This window comes from Panthera onca, chromosome E1, assembly GCF_046562875.1.
Source record: "Panthera onca isolate mPanOnc1 chromosome E1, mPanOnc1 haplotype 2, whole genome shotgun sequence".
Lineage (NCBI taxonomy): Eukaryota > Metazoa > Chordata > Mammalia > Carnivora > Felidae > Panthera > Panthera onca.
This window is the reverse complement of record NC_138352.1, coordinates 56,745,100-56,763,141: the sequence shown is the minus strand read 5'-3', so window position 1 is coordinate 56,763,141 and position 18,042 is coordinate 56,745,100. Positions and strand designations below refer to the sequence as shown.

Sequence of the window (18,042 nt, the reverse complement as noted above, 5' to 3'; positions counted from 1 at the left end):
TCCAATCAGATCTACCCACGTGCCTTCCAATGAGCTTTCCTGTCTTAGAGCTGAGACCTCTAGAGGCACACAGCCTACAATTATGGTAGAAGGAGGCACAAATTCCCCCCCCCTCCCAGGGGATTATTGGGATGAAGGTAGTGGGGAAACTGCTCCTTTAACTCTCACATCTAGATCAGTGTATTCAAATAGGGGCCATGAAGGATTGTGGGTATCCAGCAATGAGTTCAACTCAGATCCCATGTCCAACAGCCTGCAAACATGAGTATTTCAGCTTGCTCTGAGACAATGGCTGTAGATTCCTTGGGCAAGGACTAAAAATTCTATGATGTACACTTCCTATGGTCTTCAGTCTCGAGAGGACCTCATCTTAGCCATCTCTATCTTTGTGTTAATTGTTTCCAGGTCTGTGAAAAGTATAACTTGAGGTCTGCAAACTGTGTCAGGAATCATGACTTTCCATGGGATCAATGACCTCAGCCTTTGTTCTTTTATTTTTATGTTCTTTTAATTTCTCTCTCTCTCTCTCTCTCTCTCTCTCTCTCTCTCTCTCTCTCTCTTTCTATAAAGGTGTATCTGAGTTGGCTGCCTATATCCTATATGAGGGACATCATGTTCTATTATCCATATTGATAGATCCCTGAGAGTCACATATCATTCTGCCCCCTTTGTCATTCCAACCTTGTTGGCAAGCACATAATTATACCCACATTACTTCCTACAATTAAGTGCTGCCGCATGGACTCTGTCATTCAGAGGTATGACCATCCCCATTACTCTTAGGGAGCATACTTTGGTCACAGTATTCCCTACCACAACCTCTAACTTTAGAGAATAGGCACTCCTTTCCCAAAGATGCTGCTGACATTGGTACTTGATGATTCCTTACTAGCATGGTAAACAGAGTACCCCAGACCCTCCTAGGGAATGGCTATGTGGGCTTTGTGACCTTATGACTATATCCATTTTAGCATTTCTATTTCTCTCTGTACCTTTTGATCCCTCCCTTCTCAACTGTGTGTGCCGTGGTCCTAGGTAAATCTGTACTGGTTATCTATTGTTATGTAACATTACCTCAAAATTTAGCAGCTTAGAGTAACACTCATTTATTTTCTCTGTTTCTGTGGGTCCAAAATCCAGGTATGGCCTACCCAGACTCTCTATTTCATAGGATTTCACAAGGCTGCACTCAAGGTGCTGGCTGGCGCTGGGGTCTCATCTGAAGCCTTGCCTGGGGAAGAATCCACTTCCAAGTTCACTTATCGGGTCATCAGCAGAATTCATTTCCTCACAGGCTATAGGAGGGAGGACTTCAATTCCTTGCTCGTTGTTGAATGGAGACTGTGCTCAGTTCTTTGCTGCAAGGATCTCTCCCACATAGGACCTGGCTTCATCAAAGCCAGTGACAGAGAGAGAAAGAGTTCGCATTAAGATGAAAGTCACAATCTTTTATAACTCAATCACTTGATGATGCTGTCATATCTTGTGGCTTAGAAGCCAGTTACTTAAGGGGAAGGAGTTACATGAGACCCTGAACACCAAGAGGTAGAAATCATTGGGTCTTCTTGGAGTCTGCCTATCAGAACTCTTACATAATACTGAGTGAAAGAGTTAAAACACATTTACAGTAAGATTTCATTCATATACAAATTCAGAAACATGGGAAATGAAACTATATTTTTAGGTGTGTATACCTAGGTCATAAAACTGTAAGGAAAATACATTAAAGGGTTACTTGAAAAGTCAGTACAGTACTCATCTGTAGGGTAGAAAAAGGACTGTGGTTAAGAGAAGGCATTTCAAAAGTCTTCTTAGTTGTAACAATGTTCTATTTCTTGAGTCAAGCTATGGGTGCATAGATGTTTGCTCCATAACTATTTTTTATCATTCATGCTTATATTTTGTATGTTTTTCAGTTTATGTGCATTTTACATAACATGAAATCGTTTTTTGAAAAATTTAGGGTGAACTGAAATGCATACTCTATTGAAGATTTAAAATGAAAAACAAGCGTGGGGTGCCTGGGTGGCTCAGTCAGTTGAGCGTCGGACTTCAGTTCAGGTCACGATCTCACAGTTCATGGGTTCGAGCCCCACACCGGACCCTATGCTGACAGCTCAGAGCCTGGAGCCTGCTTTCAATTCTGTGTCTCCTTCCCTCTCTGCCCCTCCTCTGCTCACACTCTGCCTCTCTCTCTCTCAGAAATAAATAAACATTAAAAAACTTGTTTTTTAATAAAATGAAAGACAAGCCTAAGGAATGCTGGTTTCCCTACCATGAATTTTATTGGTAATAGTTAAGGTAAGTCTTGGTACTTCTCTAGTACAACACTGAATGAACTAGTGATATATGCATCAACGTTTATGATTCTCACAGGTATAAGACAAGTTAACAGTATCAAAAAGAAGAGATATTACATACACTATAGTACTAGTATACAGTAAAACCTTGGTTTGCGAGCATAATTCATTCTGGAAACATGCATGTAATCCAAAGTACTCCTGTATCAAAGTGAATTTCAAGAACATTGGGCTCAGTTGTGAGTATGTGAAATTTGGCATCACACACTACTTGTGTTGCAAGACATCGCTCCTTTATCAAGTTAAAATTTATTAGAAATGTTTGCTCATTTTGCAGAACTTTTGCAGAACAAGTTACTAGCAGTCCAAGGTTTTGCTGTATATACTACATATTATTGGAAAGTCTATATCAAAACAAATCTATAATGAAAAATATATTAAAACACTGACTGCCTCTATGGTATTGGGGACTTTAATATGGAACTTTCTGATATAATGGAAATGTTCATTTGAAAGATGTGGGGATTGCAAGGTCCTGCTTCTGTGTATCAAAACTTAACACTACGGATGACTAAACTTAGAATTTGTGTATTTCAATCTGTGTAAACTCCACTTAATTTGTAAAATACATCATAAAAGGTAAACAAGAAACCGTGACTTATTAATTTATGAATAAACCTAAGTCTTTAGCAAAACGTTATCCTGGCTGATTTGCCTTAAACACAATTCTTTTAAATTACACAACTGTGAACTCCTTTGATGTATCTCTCCATATTATGTTGCAGTTATCTATATGTGTGTGTGCAGTGGGGCTTCTCAGTAGTCTGTAAATTCCTGGGGAAGAGACCCAAAATCATATTTGTGACATCAATAACTGCAATGTGTGTATCTCAGATAATCCACTCAACAAGGTGGCTTCATAAACAGGAATGAACTTGATAGAGGCATGTCCTCAAAGCTTCAACAAACAGAAGAAAGGAGTAGGTCTCTATGTGTGGTCCTTGGGCATTCAGGATCAACACCATCTGGGTACTGGTTAGAAATGCTGAACCTCAGGCTCCCCCTGTCTTCAGATCCTCTGGGATTTGTCCCAACCATATTTAATAAGCCCTTCAGATGATTTGCTGCATACTCAAGCTGGATTATCACTAAATGGAGAATAATTAGAAACAGTAACTAAATGAACTTGAATTGACTAAAATCCACGAACATTTTGAATGTATCCAAACAAAAGTGTGCTACAGATTTCCTAACTACACAGATAAGTTCTGAGGACAGGCACATTCTGATTATTCAACATCTGCTTTGCTCCGTTGAAGAATATTTTTAATTAAGAATGAGATAAGAATAAAAAGGAGGCTGTGTCTTCCAGAATCTAAAAACCATCCAGAGAAATGCAACACAAAATACATGACGGCAACATTAATGCTCAATGAACTACAAATCATGACAGTGACGGGAACCATAAAGGTAACTGTCTGCCATAATTGGGGGTAGACAGCATAATCCAAAGTTAGAAACATCCAAGAAAACCCATTCCAGTGGTAGAGGTCAGCAACATCACATGCTCATAGGCAGCTGCTCCCTTCCTCACTGATCAACAATGACCCACAAAATTGGAACTTTTCCGCTTCTCGCATGCCTACTCCATCCTCCGCGGATGTGATTTCCTCCCCACTGATCACTGGAAGAAATGCACAACCAAAAACAGGATTGGTTTTATCCCATCCTGCTGGGGGATGTAGCAGGGAACAGAAAGATGTAATTGCAAGTGCCACCTATCACATGAAGCCCTCTGGGAGAAACATGAGGAAAGACTGGTCCAGAAGATGCCACAGGGTATAAGTCAGAAGGAAAAGTAGACCAGATAGAATTCATCAAATCTAGAAAAGAAAATATTGTTTCCCTCAAGTTTAAACCATTACATAGACAAACATTGAAGTAAAATATCATAATTACTTAAATATTAGGTAAACAAACACAAGGAAGATGTGTTGACAACTCACCATGGACGGGCAGTATATAAGAGGCCATGGCACGAGGAGACGTCAGACTCAAGCCCCTCACTCTCCTGGAAACCATCCCAGAACCTCCACCCTCTGACACCATGGTCAACTCCTGTTGTGGCTCCGTCTGCTCTGACCAGGGCTGTGGCCAGGAGACTTGTTGCCGCCCCAGCTGCTGCCAGACCACCTGCTGCAGGACCACCTGCTGTCGCCCCAGCTGCTGTGGCTCCAGCTGCTGCCAGCCCTGCTGCCGCCCCAGCTGCTGCCAGACCACCTGCTGCAGGACCACTTGCTGCCGCCCCAGCTGCTGTGGTTCCAGCTGCTGTGGTTCCAGCTGCTGCCGCCCCAGCTGCTGCATCTCTAGCTGCTGCCGGCCCTGCTGTGGAGGTTCCAGCTGCTGCCGCCCCAGCTGCTGCATCTCTAGCTGCTGCCGGCCCTGCTGTGGGGGTTCCAGCTGCTGTGGCTCCAGCTGCTGCCAGCCTTGCTGCCGCCCCATCTGCTGCAGGACCACCTGCTGCAGGACCACCTGCTGCCGCCCCACCTGCTGTGTGTCCAGCTGCTGCCGCCCCTGCTGTGGGGGTTCCAGCTGCTGTGGCTCTAATTGCTGTGGCTCCAGCTGCTGCCAGCCTTGCTGCCGCCCCACCTGCTGCCAGACCACCTGCTGCCGGACCACCTGCTGCCGCCCCACCTGCTGTGTGTCCAGCTGCTGCCGCCCCAGCTGTTGCTAGACCCCCTGCCACCACCCACCAACCTGCTCTAGTGGCTCTTGCTGCTGCTGAGTGCCCTGACCTGCACCCTGCTGTTTTCATCAGCCAATCTCCTTCATGTCGTCCAACTGGGAGCTGAATCATGTGAGGCCAACTGTAAAACCTCAGTTCCCGGTGATTTTTCAACTGGTTGGCCTTGGAATATACCACCCCACCGCCCAATTCCCTCCCACCTCTTTCTTATGATGTCCATCCCAAGTCAGTACAAAGGTTGTATTTTCCCTGATATACGATAACATATCATCCCAACTGATGTATCTGTTACTGCCAGATGTTCTGTATGGAGATGTTTCTATATAGCAAATAAATCTTAACTTCCCAGGCATTAAATATAAAGAATCGTGTCTCATTCTTTTTTCCTTCGTGAATGGTCACCCTTAGCTGCCAGGTCTTCTAATTCTCTGCACAACGAGGAGATCATAGCAGGCCATTTCAGCATTTTCACTTCTATCACCTCAGTCCTTCCCACACTAACAGTGTAGGATGGTGGCTTACAGCAAGCGCCTGGAACTCTCTGCGGACGGCTCAGTCTACGTGAAGGAGCAGATCGCAAAGGACACAACAGGGAAGGCACGTGCCTGGGAGAAGCGTTCAAACGGTGGCCAGTAGTTGGAGGATAAGTGCTCTAGCCTCTATCCCCTCTAGTGGGACATGTGAGACCAGAGGGCCTCAGTAGCACTGAACGAACCCCCGATGCCCACAGGACTCACCTGCTGTTGAAATCAACCTGGATTGGTTTCTACCCTTCCCTGGATCACTTCACAGTATCCCTAGAGCACTACTTGGGATCACCTCCCAGACAATCTACTTGGTCTCAAGCCTCTGTTTTGAGCTCCGACCCTGAGGTCGACCTGACACCAGTGTTCCAAGTCTCAGTAACAGTGCCTTCAAACATTTCCCTATGATATGAACGGTCACTGGGTGACACCGTGGGCTCTTGACCTGATTCTTCGCTGAACCACTGAATCTTTTCATAGGATGCTGTTGCTTCTCACAGTTTGTACACACTTGGTTTTAGACTTCCTGTGTCCAATTCTTGGAACATCATATATCCCAAAGGACCACAGACACTCCCACGAATAAAATACCTCACCATGTTAGGAAGTGTCTCTCTCAAGGAGGCTATGCTTGAGGCGGACCGCACCAAACTGTGATTCTCACGTTGCATTCAAAACACCAGAGCCGACAACGGGTATTCCTGCATAAGTACTGCAGAAGGAAGGAGGTGCTCTCAGGAGACCCAGTGTAAAGCCGAGTCAGCACAGGGCAGTAGAAGAAGCTAAGACAAAGGGTGCTTTCAGTTCAACTCACCCCCGTATTCTGACCCACACATGAGGGGTGTGTACTGGGCCACGGACTTGCTCATCTTAGTGGAAAAAGCGGTTGGGCCTTTGTGCTCCTACGTCACCTGTCGCTACCTGTCAACATCCTTTGGTGAGTGGAAAGGATAGAGAGGAAGAACTCCAGGTGGCCCCCACCCCAGAGCCTGAGACAGTTACCTGCAGATAGTGGGTGATCAGTGTGAACCACGCGTAGCCCACACTCGCACTACCTTGTGGATGAGGGCATGTATGGCAAAGAGAATCAGAATGGGTTATCGTATACCTACTCCTGGTTCTGCCCATATCTATGCATTTCTCTCAGTAACCTTGCTCCAGGTCGTTTGCCACAGTTTCTATCAAAACCTAGAAGATGAGAGTTAGTGGGCAGCTTCTGGGCTCCTTTAGCTGACTTGCCTGGTAAAGTGACCATGGTCTCCATTCCTGAGAGTTCTGAACCCATGGTTCCTGTGTCCTCTTCAGACTACAACTACTTGTCCATCTGCAGTGAATGTCGGGAATAGGAATACCATGAATGTCCCTGTAGATCGCCTAAACATGTAATATGCTAAACATATTCCTTGTGGCTCCCATAGCTCCTATGTCTAGGCACTAGAGGTCCAAAAGGATAAGGTGGCAGCCGGAGGTTAATTCCACACAGAACTTTACCATGTCCCTTCCAGGTAGCTTTCCTGTCTTAGAGCCGAGACCTCTAGATGTTCACAGCCTACGATTATGGTAGAAGGTGGCACAAATTCCCCCCAGTGGATCACTGTGATGAAGGTAGTGAGGAACCTTCTCCTTTAACTCTGACATTAGATCAAGGTGTTTAAATAGGAACCATGAATGATTGTACATATCCAGTAGTGAGTTCAGCTCAGATCTCATCCGACAGCCTGCAAACACATGAGTATTCCTGTTTCTGCTGAACCAATGCCCATAGATTCCTTCAGTAAGGATGAAAGAAATTCTATGATATATACTTGTGCAGCCCTTCATCCTCGACGACTGGCCTCTTCATTTCTAGGTTAATGGTTTCTAGGTCTACTAATAGCCTGACTCTGCAAACTCCGCCAGGGATCATGACTTTCCATTGGTTCATGGTCTCAGCCTTTGTTCTTTTATTCTTGTTCCTTTAATTGCATGCACACACCTACACACACACACACACACACACACACACACACACACACACACACTCTTCTATAAAGGTGTATCTGAGTTGGCTACCTATATCCTATATGAGGGACATCATGCTTTATTACCATAATGATAGATCCCTGAGGGTCACATATCATTCTGCCCCCTTTGTCATTCCAACCTTGTTGGCAATCACATAATTATACCCACATTACTTCCTACAATTAAGTCCTGCACATGACTCAGTCATTCAGAGCTATGACCATCCCCATCCTTCCTAGGGAGCACAGTTTGGTCACAGTATTCCCTACCACAACCTCTAACTTTAGACAATAGGCACTCCTCTCCCAAGATGCTGCTGACACCGGTACTTGATTCCCTAACAGCGTGGTAAAGAGAGTGCCCAGACCCTCCTAGGGAATGGCTACGTGGGCTTTGTGACCTTATGACTATATCCATTTCAGCATTTCTATTTCTTGGCACCTTCTGATCCCTCCCTTCTCAACTGTGTGGGCCGTGGCCCTAGATAAATCTATACTGGTTACCTACTGTTATGTAACATTACCGCCACATTTAGCAGCTTATAGTGACATTTATTTTCTCTATTTCTGAGGATCCAAATCCAGGTATGGCCCACCCAGACTCTCCATTTCATAGGGTTTCACATGGCTGCACTCAAGGTGCTGGCTAGCACTGGGGTCTCATCTGAGGTTCGCCTGGGGAAGACTCTACTTCCAACTACATTTATGTGGCAGGATTCAGATCCTTAAGGGCCACAGGAGGGAGGCCCTCGCTTCCTTGCTGGTTGTTGAATGGAGACTATGCTCAGTTCTTTGCTGCAAGGATCTCGCACGTAGGACCTGGCTTCATCAAAGCCAGTGAGAGAGAGAAAGAGTTGGCATTAAGATGAAAGTCACAATCTTTTGTAACTCAATCACTTGATGTTGTCATCTCCTGTTGATACGCAGTTTACTTGAGGGGTGGGAATTACATGAGACCATGAACTCCAAGAGGTGGAAAACATTGGACCTTCTTGGAAGCTACCTACCCAAACTCTTCCATAATATTGAGTAAAAAAGTTACACTTAGGGGCGCCTGGGTGGCTTGGTCGGTTGAGTGTCCGACTTCGGCTCAGGGCATGATCTCACACTCCGTGAGTTCGAGCCCCGCGTCGGGCTCTGTGCTGACAGCTCAGAGCTTGGAGCCTGTTTCAGATACTGTGTCTCCCTCTTTCTGCAACCCTCCCCCATTCATGCTCTGTTTCTCTCTGTCTCAAAAATAAATAAAAACTTTTAAAAAAAAGTTACACTTACAGTAAGATTTCATTCATATAAAAATTCAGAAAGATGCGAAATAAAACTGTATCATATAGGGATGCCTACATAGGTAATGAAACTGCAAGAAAAATAAATGAAAAGATTACTTCAAAAATTGGCATAATAATCATCTGTAGGGTGGAAAAATGTTCGTGGTCAAGAAAAGGCATAGAAGAGCCTTCTTAGTAGTAACAGGGTTCTATTTCTTGACTCAAGATTTTGATATGTGGATGTTTGCTCTATAACTATTTTTTTAATGTTTACTTATTTTTGAGGGAGCGAGAGAGAGACAGAGCACGAGCAGGGGAGGGGCAGGAGAGGGAGACACAGAATCGGATGCAGGCTCCAGGCTCTGAGCTGTCAGCACAGAGGCCGACATGGGGCTCGAACCCACAGAATGCGAGATCATGACCTGAGCCGAAGCTGGACGCTCAACCAATTGAGCCACCCAGGTGTCCCTATAACTATTTTTTATCACATACATGTACTTTGTACGCTTTACACCATATGTGCATTTTTTTTCATTGTAAAAATGCAATATTAGGGTGTTGTTAGTCAAATGAATGCTTCCATGGCGTCTTCACAAGGAAAAGAATTCATATGTTAATATGTGAGCTGACTCCTCCATGGAAAAATACAATATATAACAGTTGTTTTTTCTAATAGGATTTGAGAAGTGGTAAGCTTTCTTCTATTTCTCATTTTTCACGGTGAGATCCACTGACATTTACCAGTGGGTAAGAGATTTAGAAAGGTTTAGAAAGAGGTTGCATTTGCCAGTGGGTCACAGATGGGCTCTTCTTTAAAAAACAATTTTTATTTAATTTATTTTTTTTTATTTACATCCAAGTTAGTTAGCAGATAGTGTAACAGTGATTTCAGGAGTAGATTCCTTAATGTCCCTTGCCCATTTAGCTCATCCCCCCTCCCTCAACCCCTCCACTAACCCTCTCTTTGTTCTCTCTTTGTTCTCCATATTTATGAGTCTCTTATGTTTTTGTCCCCCTCTCTGTTTTCATATTTTTCTTCCCTTCCATTATGTTCATCTGTTTTGTATCTTAAAGTCCTCATATGAGTGAAGTCATGTAATATTTGTCTTTCTCTGACTTGCTAGTTTTGCTTAGCATAATACCCTCTAGTTCCATCCACATAGTTGCAAATGGCAAGATTCCATTCTTTCTGATTGCCGAGTAATACTCCATTGTGGATATATGTGTGTGTGTGTGTATATATATATATATGTATGTATATATATATACATATGTGTATATATACACGTATGTATATATATATACATATATATATGTGTATATATATATATACACCTATGTATATATATACATACAGATATATATATGTATATGTATATATATATACACGTATGTATATATATACATATACATATATATAAACGTTAGGGTGCATATGTCCCTTCGAAACAGCCCACCTGTATCCCTTGGGTAAATACCTAGTAGTGCAATTGCTGGGTCGTGGAGTAGTTCTACTTTTAATTTGTTGAGGAACCTCCATACTGTTTTCCAGAGTGGCTGCACCAGTTTGCATTCCCACCAGCAGTGCAAAAGAGATCCTCTTTCTCCACATCCTCGCCAACATCTGTTTTTGCCTGAGTCGTTAATGTTAGCCATTCTGATAGGTGTGAGGTGGTATCTCATGGTGGTTTTGATTCGTATTTCCCAGATGTCTTCTTTGGAGAAGTGTCTGTTCATGCCTTTTGCCCATTTCTTCACTGGATTATTTGTTTTGGGGGTGTTGAGTTTGATAAGTTCTTTATAGATTTTGGATACTAACCCTTTATCTGATATGTCGTTTGCAAATATCTTCTCCCATTCCGTGGGTTGCCTGTTAGTTTTGCTGATTGTTTCCTTTGTTGTGCAGAAACTTTTATTTTGATCAGGTCCCAGTAGTTCATTTTTGCTTTTGTCTCCCTTGCCTCCAGGGACATGCTGAGTAAGAAGCTGCTGTGGCCAAGGTCAAAGAGGTTTTTGCCTGCTTTCTCTTTGAGGATTTTGATGGCTTCCTGTCTTACATTTAGGCCTTTCATCCATTTTGAGAGTATTGTTGTGGATGGTGTAAGAAAGTGGTCCAGGTTCGTGTTTCTGCATGTCGCTGCCCAGTTTTCTCAGCACCACTTGCTGAAGAGACTGTCTTTATTCCATTGGATATTCTTTCCTGCTTTGTCAAAGATTAGTTGGCCATAAGTTTGTGGATCCCTTTCTGGGTTCTCTATTGTGCTCCACTGACCTGAGTGTCTGTTTTTGTGCCATACTGTCTTGATGATTACAGCTTTGTAATGCAGCTTGATGTCCAGACTACAGCTTTGTAATGCAGCTTTGTAATGTAATCTTGATGATTACAGCTTTGTAATGCAGCTTGATGTCCAGAATTGTGATGTCTCCTGCATTGGGTTTCTTCTTCAAGAATGCTTTGGCTATTTGGGGTCTTTTCTGGTTCTACACAAATTTTAGGATTGTTTGTTCTACCTCTGTGAAGAATGCTGGTGTTAGTTTGATAGGGATTGCATTGAATATGTAGGTTGCTTTGGGTAGTATTGACCTTGTAACAATATTTGTTCTTCCTATCCAGGAGCATGGAATATTTTTCCTTTTTTGGGTTTGTCTTCTTCAATTTCTTTCATAAGCTTTCTATAGTTTTCAGTGTATAGATTTTTCACTTCTTTGGTTAGATTTATTCCTAGGTATCTTATGGTTTTGGGTGCAATTGTAAACAGCATCGATTCCTTGATTTCTCTTTCTGTTGCTTCCCTTTCTGTTGTTGGTGTATAGGAATGCAACCGATTTCTGTGCATTGATTTTATATCCTGCAACTTTGCTGAATTCATGAATCAGTTCTAGCAGTTTCTGGTGGAATCTTTTGGGTTTTCCATATAGAGTATCATGTCATCTGCGAAGAGTGAAAGTTTGACTCCCTCCTGGCCGATTTGGATGCCTTTTATTTCTTTGTGTTGTCTGACTGCTGAGGCTAAGACTTCCAATACTATGTTGAATAACAGTGGTGAGAGTGGACATCCCTGTCGTGTTCCTGACCTTACGGGGAAAGCTCTCAGTTTTTCCCCACTGAGGATGATATTAATGTTGGGTTGTTCATATATGGCTTTTATGACCTCGAGGTATGATCCTTCTGCCCCTACTTTCTTGAGGGTTTTTATCAAGAAAGGACGCTGTATCTTGTCACATGCTTTCTCTGCATCTATTGAGAGGATCATACGGTTCTTGAACTCTCTTCCATTGATGTGATGAATCACGTTGATTGTTTTGCAGATATTGAACCAGCCCTGCATCCCAGGTATAAATCCCACTTGGGCGAGGTGAAGAATTTTTTTTTAAGTATTGTTGGATCCAGTTGGCTAATATCTTGAGGATTTTTGCATCCATGTTCATCAGGGAAATTGGTCTATAGTTCCCCTTTTTAATGGGGTTGGTTTTGGAATCAAGGTAATGCTGGCTTCATAGAAAGGGTATGAAAGTTTTCCTTTCATTTCTATTTTTTTGGAACAGCTTCAAGAGAATAGGTATGAACTCTTCCTTAAATGTTTGGTAGAAGTCCCCTGGAGAGCCATCTGGCTCTGGACTCTTGTGTTTTGGGACATTTTTGACTACTAATTCGATTTCTTTACTGGTTATGGGCCTGTTCAAATTTTCTACTTCTTGATGGGCTCTTAAATGTCTATGCTTTCCTTCTAACTCTAGCTCAGTACCAAGGGACAGATCCTCGTCCAACTATTGGACGTATTCTCTGCTCTTCAGACGATGTGGTATGGCCTGAATTTTTTCACAACAAATCTGCCAAAATGTAAAGTAAAAATACCACCTACTCTTACTTAAACACATGGGAATATATTGCTCTTAAGCTAAAAGAATGCCTTTTATAATGGGTTTATTCTGTTTGCCATGCGGAGATGAATTACCAGTACTTACTTGGCCATGTCTTGGCCTCCTTAAGCACTTCCTCTTACGTGGCCAGGAACCCAGCTTTCAGAGTGCAGCCAGAAATGGAAGTCAAGGCTGGTTGTCTACAAAGTAGTGACATGTAGACCTATATTTTGACATCAGGGATCATACTGGTTTCTTGTTTCTTTTCCCTCTGCAGATGAATTTTATAGTTTCTATAGATCTAGGATCTGCCATGGAAACAGCGAAGGGCCACCCACTCATTGCCGAGTCTCAGATTTCCTCCCTCCCTCCCTCCTTCCTTCCTTCCTTCCTTCCTTCCTTCCTCCCTTTCTTCTCCCTCCCTCTCTTTTTCTTTTTCTTTCTTTCTTTCTTTCTTGCTTGCTTGCTTTCTTTTTCTTTCTTTCTTTCTTTCCTTCTTTCCTTTTCTTTTCTTTTCTTTTGTTTTCTTTTCTTTCTTTTCTTTCATCCAAGTTAGTGAACATACAGGGTAGTAATGGTTTCAGCAAAAGAAGTTAGTGATTCCTCACTTACATAAACACCCAGTGCCCATCCGAACAAGTGCCCTCCCCAATGCCATCACCCACTTAGCCCATTCCCCCACGCAAGCCCCTCCAGGGATCCTTAGTTAGTTCTCTGCCCTTAACAGTCTCTGTCTCTAGAGAGGGAGGCAAAGCCTAAGAGAGTCCTAAATACAGAGAACAAACCGAGGGTCAGTGGGGTGGGGAAAATGGGTGATGGGCACAGAGGAGGCACCCAGTGGGACAAGCACCAAGTGCTGCATGCAAGTGACAAACCAAGGGAATCAACTCCCAAAGCCAAGAAAGACCATGCTGCACACACTGCACATGTGCATTTTAAATAATATGAAAGACTTTTTTAAAAATTTAGGGCGCACTGAAATGCATCTCTATTTAAGATTAAAAATGAAAGATGGGCTTAAGGAATGCCTGGTTACCCTACCATGACATACATTGGAAACAGTTAGGATAAGTCTTGATACTTCTCTCGTATAGCACAAAATGAACCACTAATATATGCACCAATGTTAGTGATTCGCATAGGCATAGGCATGTTAATGGTGCCAAACAGAGGAGAAATAACATATTTTCTAGAAACAGCATATATGCTAGAGATATATACTACATATCATCTATTCAAAGGTCTAGATCAAAACTAATCTATAGTGAAAAATACATGAAAACAGTGATTGCCTCTATGGTGGTTCAGACTTTAGTAAGGGACAAGTGGGGACTTTCTGCCATAATGGAAATGTTCTACTGAGAGATGTGGGGATTACATGGACCTGCTTCTGTGTATCATAACTCATCACTATGGATGAGTACACTTAGGATAAATAGATTCAAATAAAAACAAACATACATGACACCAAGGTTAACACTTCATGAACTATGAAGCATGGCAGTGATGGGAACCATACAGATAATTGTCTGCCACGGTTGTAGGGTAGAGGACGTGATCCAAGGTAGAAACATCCAAAAGAATCCAGTCCAGGGGCTAGAAATCAGCAACGTCATATAAATCTACAGCTGTCCCCTTTGCTCAAAACTGCCCCACAAAAGAGGGCCTTTTCTTCTTGTCACATGCAGATCATTACTCATGCCACTGATCATTGGAAGAAATGCACAACCAAAAATAGGACTGCCCTTATCCTACCTGCTAGGGGATACAGGAGGGAGAGTATGAAATGTAATTGCAAATGCCACCTATCACAAGACAGCCCACGGTGGAGGAAGATGAGGAGAAAATGGTCAGGAAGATGCCAGTGGGTGTGAATCAGGAGGAAACACAGACCAGATAGAATTCATCACATCCAGAAAAGAAATTTTGTTTCCCACAAGTTTAAACCATTACATGCACAAACATTATTGTGTAATCTGATAATTAGTTAATATTAGGTAAACAAACACAAGGAAGATGTGTTGACAACTCACCATGGACGGGCAGTATATAAGAGGCCATGGCACGAGGAGACGTCAGACTCAAGCCCCTCACTCTCCTGGAAACCATCCCAGAACCTCCACCCTCTGACACCATGGTCAACTCCTGTTGTGGCTCCGTCTGCTCTGACCAGGGCTGTGGCCAGGAGACTTGTTGCCGCCCCAGCTGCTGCCAGACCACCTGCTGCAGGACCACCTGCTGTCGCCCCAGCTGCTGTGGCTCCAGCTGCTGCCAGCCTTGCTGCCGCCCCACCTGCTGCCAGACCACCTGCTGCAGGACCACTTGCTGCCGCCCCAGCTGCTGTGGTTCCAGCTGCTGTGGTTCCAGCTGCTGCCGCCCCAGCTGCTGCATCTCTAGCTGCTGCCGGCCCTGCTGTGGGGGTTCCAGCTGCTGTGGCTCCAGCTGCTGCCAGCCTTGCTGCCGCCCCATCTGCTGCAGGACCACCTGCTGCAGGACCACCTGCTGCCGCCCCACCTGCTGTGTGTCCAGCTGCTGCCGCCCCTGCTGTGGGGGTTCCAGCTGCTGTGGCTCTAATTGCTGTGGCTCCAGCTGCTGCCAGCCTTGCTGCCGCCCCACCTGCTGCCAGACCACCTGCTGCCGGACCACCTGCTGCCGCCCCACCTGCTGTGTGTCCAGCTGCTGCCGCCCCAGCTGTTGCTAGACCCCCTGCCACCACCCACCAACCTGCTCTAGTGGCTCTTGCTGCTGCTGAGTGCCCTGACCTGCACCCTGCTGTTTTCATCAGCCAATCTCCTTCATGTCGTCCAACTGGGAGCTGAATCATGTGAGGCCAACTGTAAAACCTCAGTTCCCGGTGATTTTTCAACTGGTTGGCCTTGGAATATACCACCCCACCGCCCAATTCCCTCCCACCTCTTTCTTATGATGTCCATCCCAAGTCAGTACAAAGGTTGTATTTTCCCTGATATACGATAACATATCATCCCAACTGATGTATCTGTTACTGCCAGATGTTCTGTATGGAGATGTTTCTATATAGCAAATAAATCTTAACTTCCCAGGCATTAAATATAAAGAATCGTGTCTCATTCTTTTTTCCTTCGTGAATGGTCACCCTTAGCTGCCAGGTCTTCTAATTCTCTGCACAACGAGGAGATCATAGCAGGCCATTTCAGCATTTTCACTTCTATCACCTCAGTCCTTCCCACACTAACAGTGTAGGATGGTGGCTTACAGCAAGCGCCTGGAACTCTCTGCGGACGGCTCAGTCTACGTGAAGGAGCAGATCGCAAAGGACACAACAGGGAAGGCACGTGCCTGGGAGAAGCGTTCAAACGGTGGCCAGTAGTTGGAGGATAAGTGCTCTAGCCTCTATCCCCTCTAGTGGGACATGTGAGACCAGAGGGCCTCAGTAGCACTGAACGAACCCCCCATGCCCACAGGACTCACCTGCTGTTGAAATCAACCTGGACTGGTTCCTACCCTTCCCTGGATCACTTCACAGTATCCCTAGAGCACTACTTGGGACCACCTCCCAGACAATCTACTTGGTCTCAAGCCTCTGTTTTGAGCTCCGACCCTGCGGTCGACCTGACACCAGTGTTCCAAGTCTCAGTAACAGTGCCTTCAAACATTTCCCTATGATATGAACGGTCACTGGGTGACACCGTGGGCTCTTGAGCTTATTCTCCGCTGAACCACTGAATCTTTTCATAGGATGCTGTTGCTTCTCACAGTTTGTGCACACTTGGTTTTAGACTTCCTGTGTCCAATTCCTGAAAGATCATGTATCCCGAGGGACCGCAGACACTCCCACGAATAAAACAGCTCACCATGTTAGGAAGTGTCTCTCTCAAGGAGGCTATGCTTGAGGCGGACCGCACCAAACTGTGATTCTCACGTTGCATTCAAAACACCAGAGCCGACAACGGGTATTCCTGCATAAGTACTGCAGAAGGAAGGAGGTGCTCTCAGGAGACCCAGTGTAAAGCAGAGTCAGCACAGGGTAGTAAAAGAAGCTAAGACAAAGGGTGCTTTCAGTTCAACTCCACCCCCGTATTCTGACCCACACATGAGGGGTGTGTACCGGGCCACTGTGACTTGCTCGTCACAGAGGCGAAGGGGTTAGGCCATTGTACTCCTGCATCACTTTCACTACGTTTTGACACCCTTTGATGGGTGGAACGGATGGAGAGGAAGAACTCCAGGTGTCCCCCACCCCAGAGGCCGAGACCCTTACCTACAGTGTGCGATCGGTGTGAGCCACTCATAGTCCATACTCACACTACCTTGTGGATGAGGGCATGTATGGCAAAGAGCATCAGAATGGGATATTGTATACCTACCCCTGGTTCTGCTCATGTCTGTGGATTTCTCTCACTAACCTTGCTCCATGTGGTTTGTCTCAGTTTCCGTAAAAACCTACAGCAGGAGGGTTAGTGGGCAGTTCCTGTCTTCCTTTAGCTTACTTGCCTGGTGTTGTGACCAAGGTCCCCATCCCTGAGAGTTCTGAACCCATGGGCCTATGTCCTCTTCAGGCTACACTACTTGCCCATCTGCAGTGAATGCCGGGAATAGGAATACCACAAATGCCCCTGCAGATCACCTGAATGCTAAAACTATTCCCCGTGGCCCCTGTAGCTCCTAACGTTGACTGCTGCCTTCCTGGCACTAGAAACCCAAAGGGATAAGGTGGCAGCCAGAATTTTACTTCCAATCAGAACTACCCACGTGCCTTCCAATGAGCGTTCCTGTCTTAGAGCTGAGACCTCTAGAGGCACACAGCCTACAATTATGGTAGAAGGAGGCACAAATTCCCCCTAGTGGATCATTCAGATGAAGGTAATGGGGAAAGTTCTCCTTTAACTCTCACATCTAGATCAAGGTATTTAAATAGGGGACATAAAGGATCGTGGGTATCCAGCAGTGAGTTCAACTGAGATCCCATGTCCAACAGCCTGAAAACCCATGAGTATTCTAGCTTCCGCTGAACCAATGGCCATAGACTTCTGGAAGAAGGATGAAAGAATTTCTATGATATGTACTCATGCAGCCCTTCAACCTAGAGGACTGGCCTCTCCATTTGTAGGTTAATGGTTTCTAGGTCTGCTAATAGCCTGACTCTGCCAACTGCGTCAGGGAACATGACTTTCCATTGGTTCAATGACCTCAGCCTTTGTTCTTTATTCTTATGTTCTTTTAATTCCACACACACACACACACACACACACACACACACACACACACCTATATAAGGAATAAGGAATATAAGGAATATAAGGAATGAAGACCTTGGTCACTGTGCCAGGCAAGTCAGCTAAGGAGCAGAGAAGCCGACCATTA

The 18,042-nt window shown here is 44.6% G+C and overlaps 1 protein-coding gene and 1 non-coding gene across 2 annotated transcripts in view; one reads left to right on the top strand and one right to left on the bottom strand.

The window, feature by feature from the left end:
• The window catches only part of LOC132687661 (uncharacterized), a 71,874-nt gene that overhangs the window by 21,219 nt on the left and 32,613 nt on the right, over positions 1-18,042 (bottom strand). The window lies entirely within an intron of this gene.
• On the top strand, positions 4,368-5,174 carry LOC145713122 (uncharacterized). The gene has a single exon (XM_081791283.1). It carries the CDS (start codon positions 4,408-4,410, stop codon positions 5,032-5,034), a length of 627 nt encoding a protein of 208 aa, XP_081647409.1. The 5' UTR covers positions 4,368-4,407; the 3' UTR covers positions 5,035-5,174.

Excerpts from the sequence above, each read along its gene's own strand:
- LOC145713122 (XM_081791283.1), top strand. The coding sequence starts at position 4,408 with ATGGTCAACTCCTGTTGTGGCTCCGTCTGCTCTGACCAGGGCTGTGGC.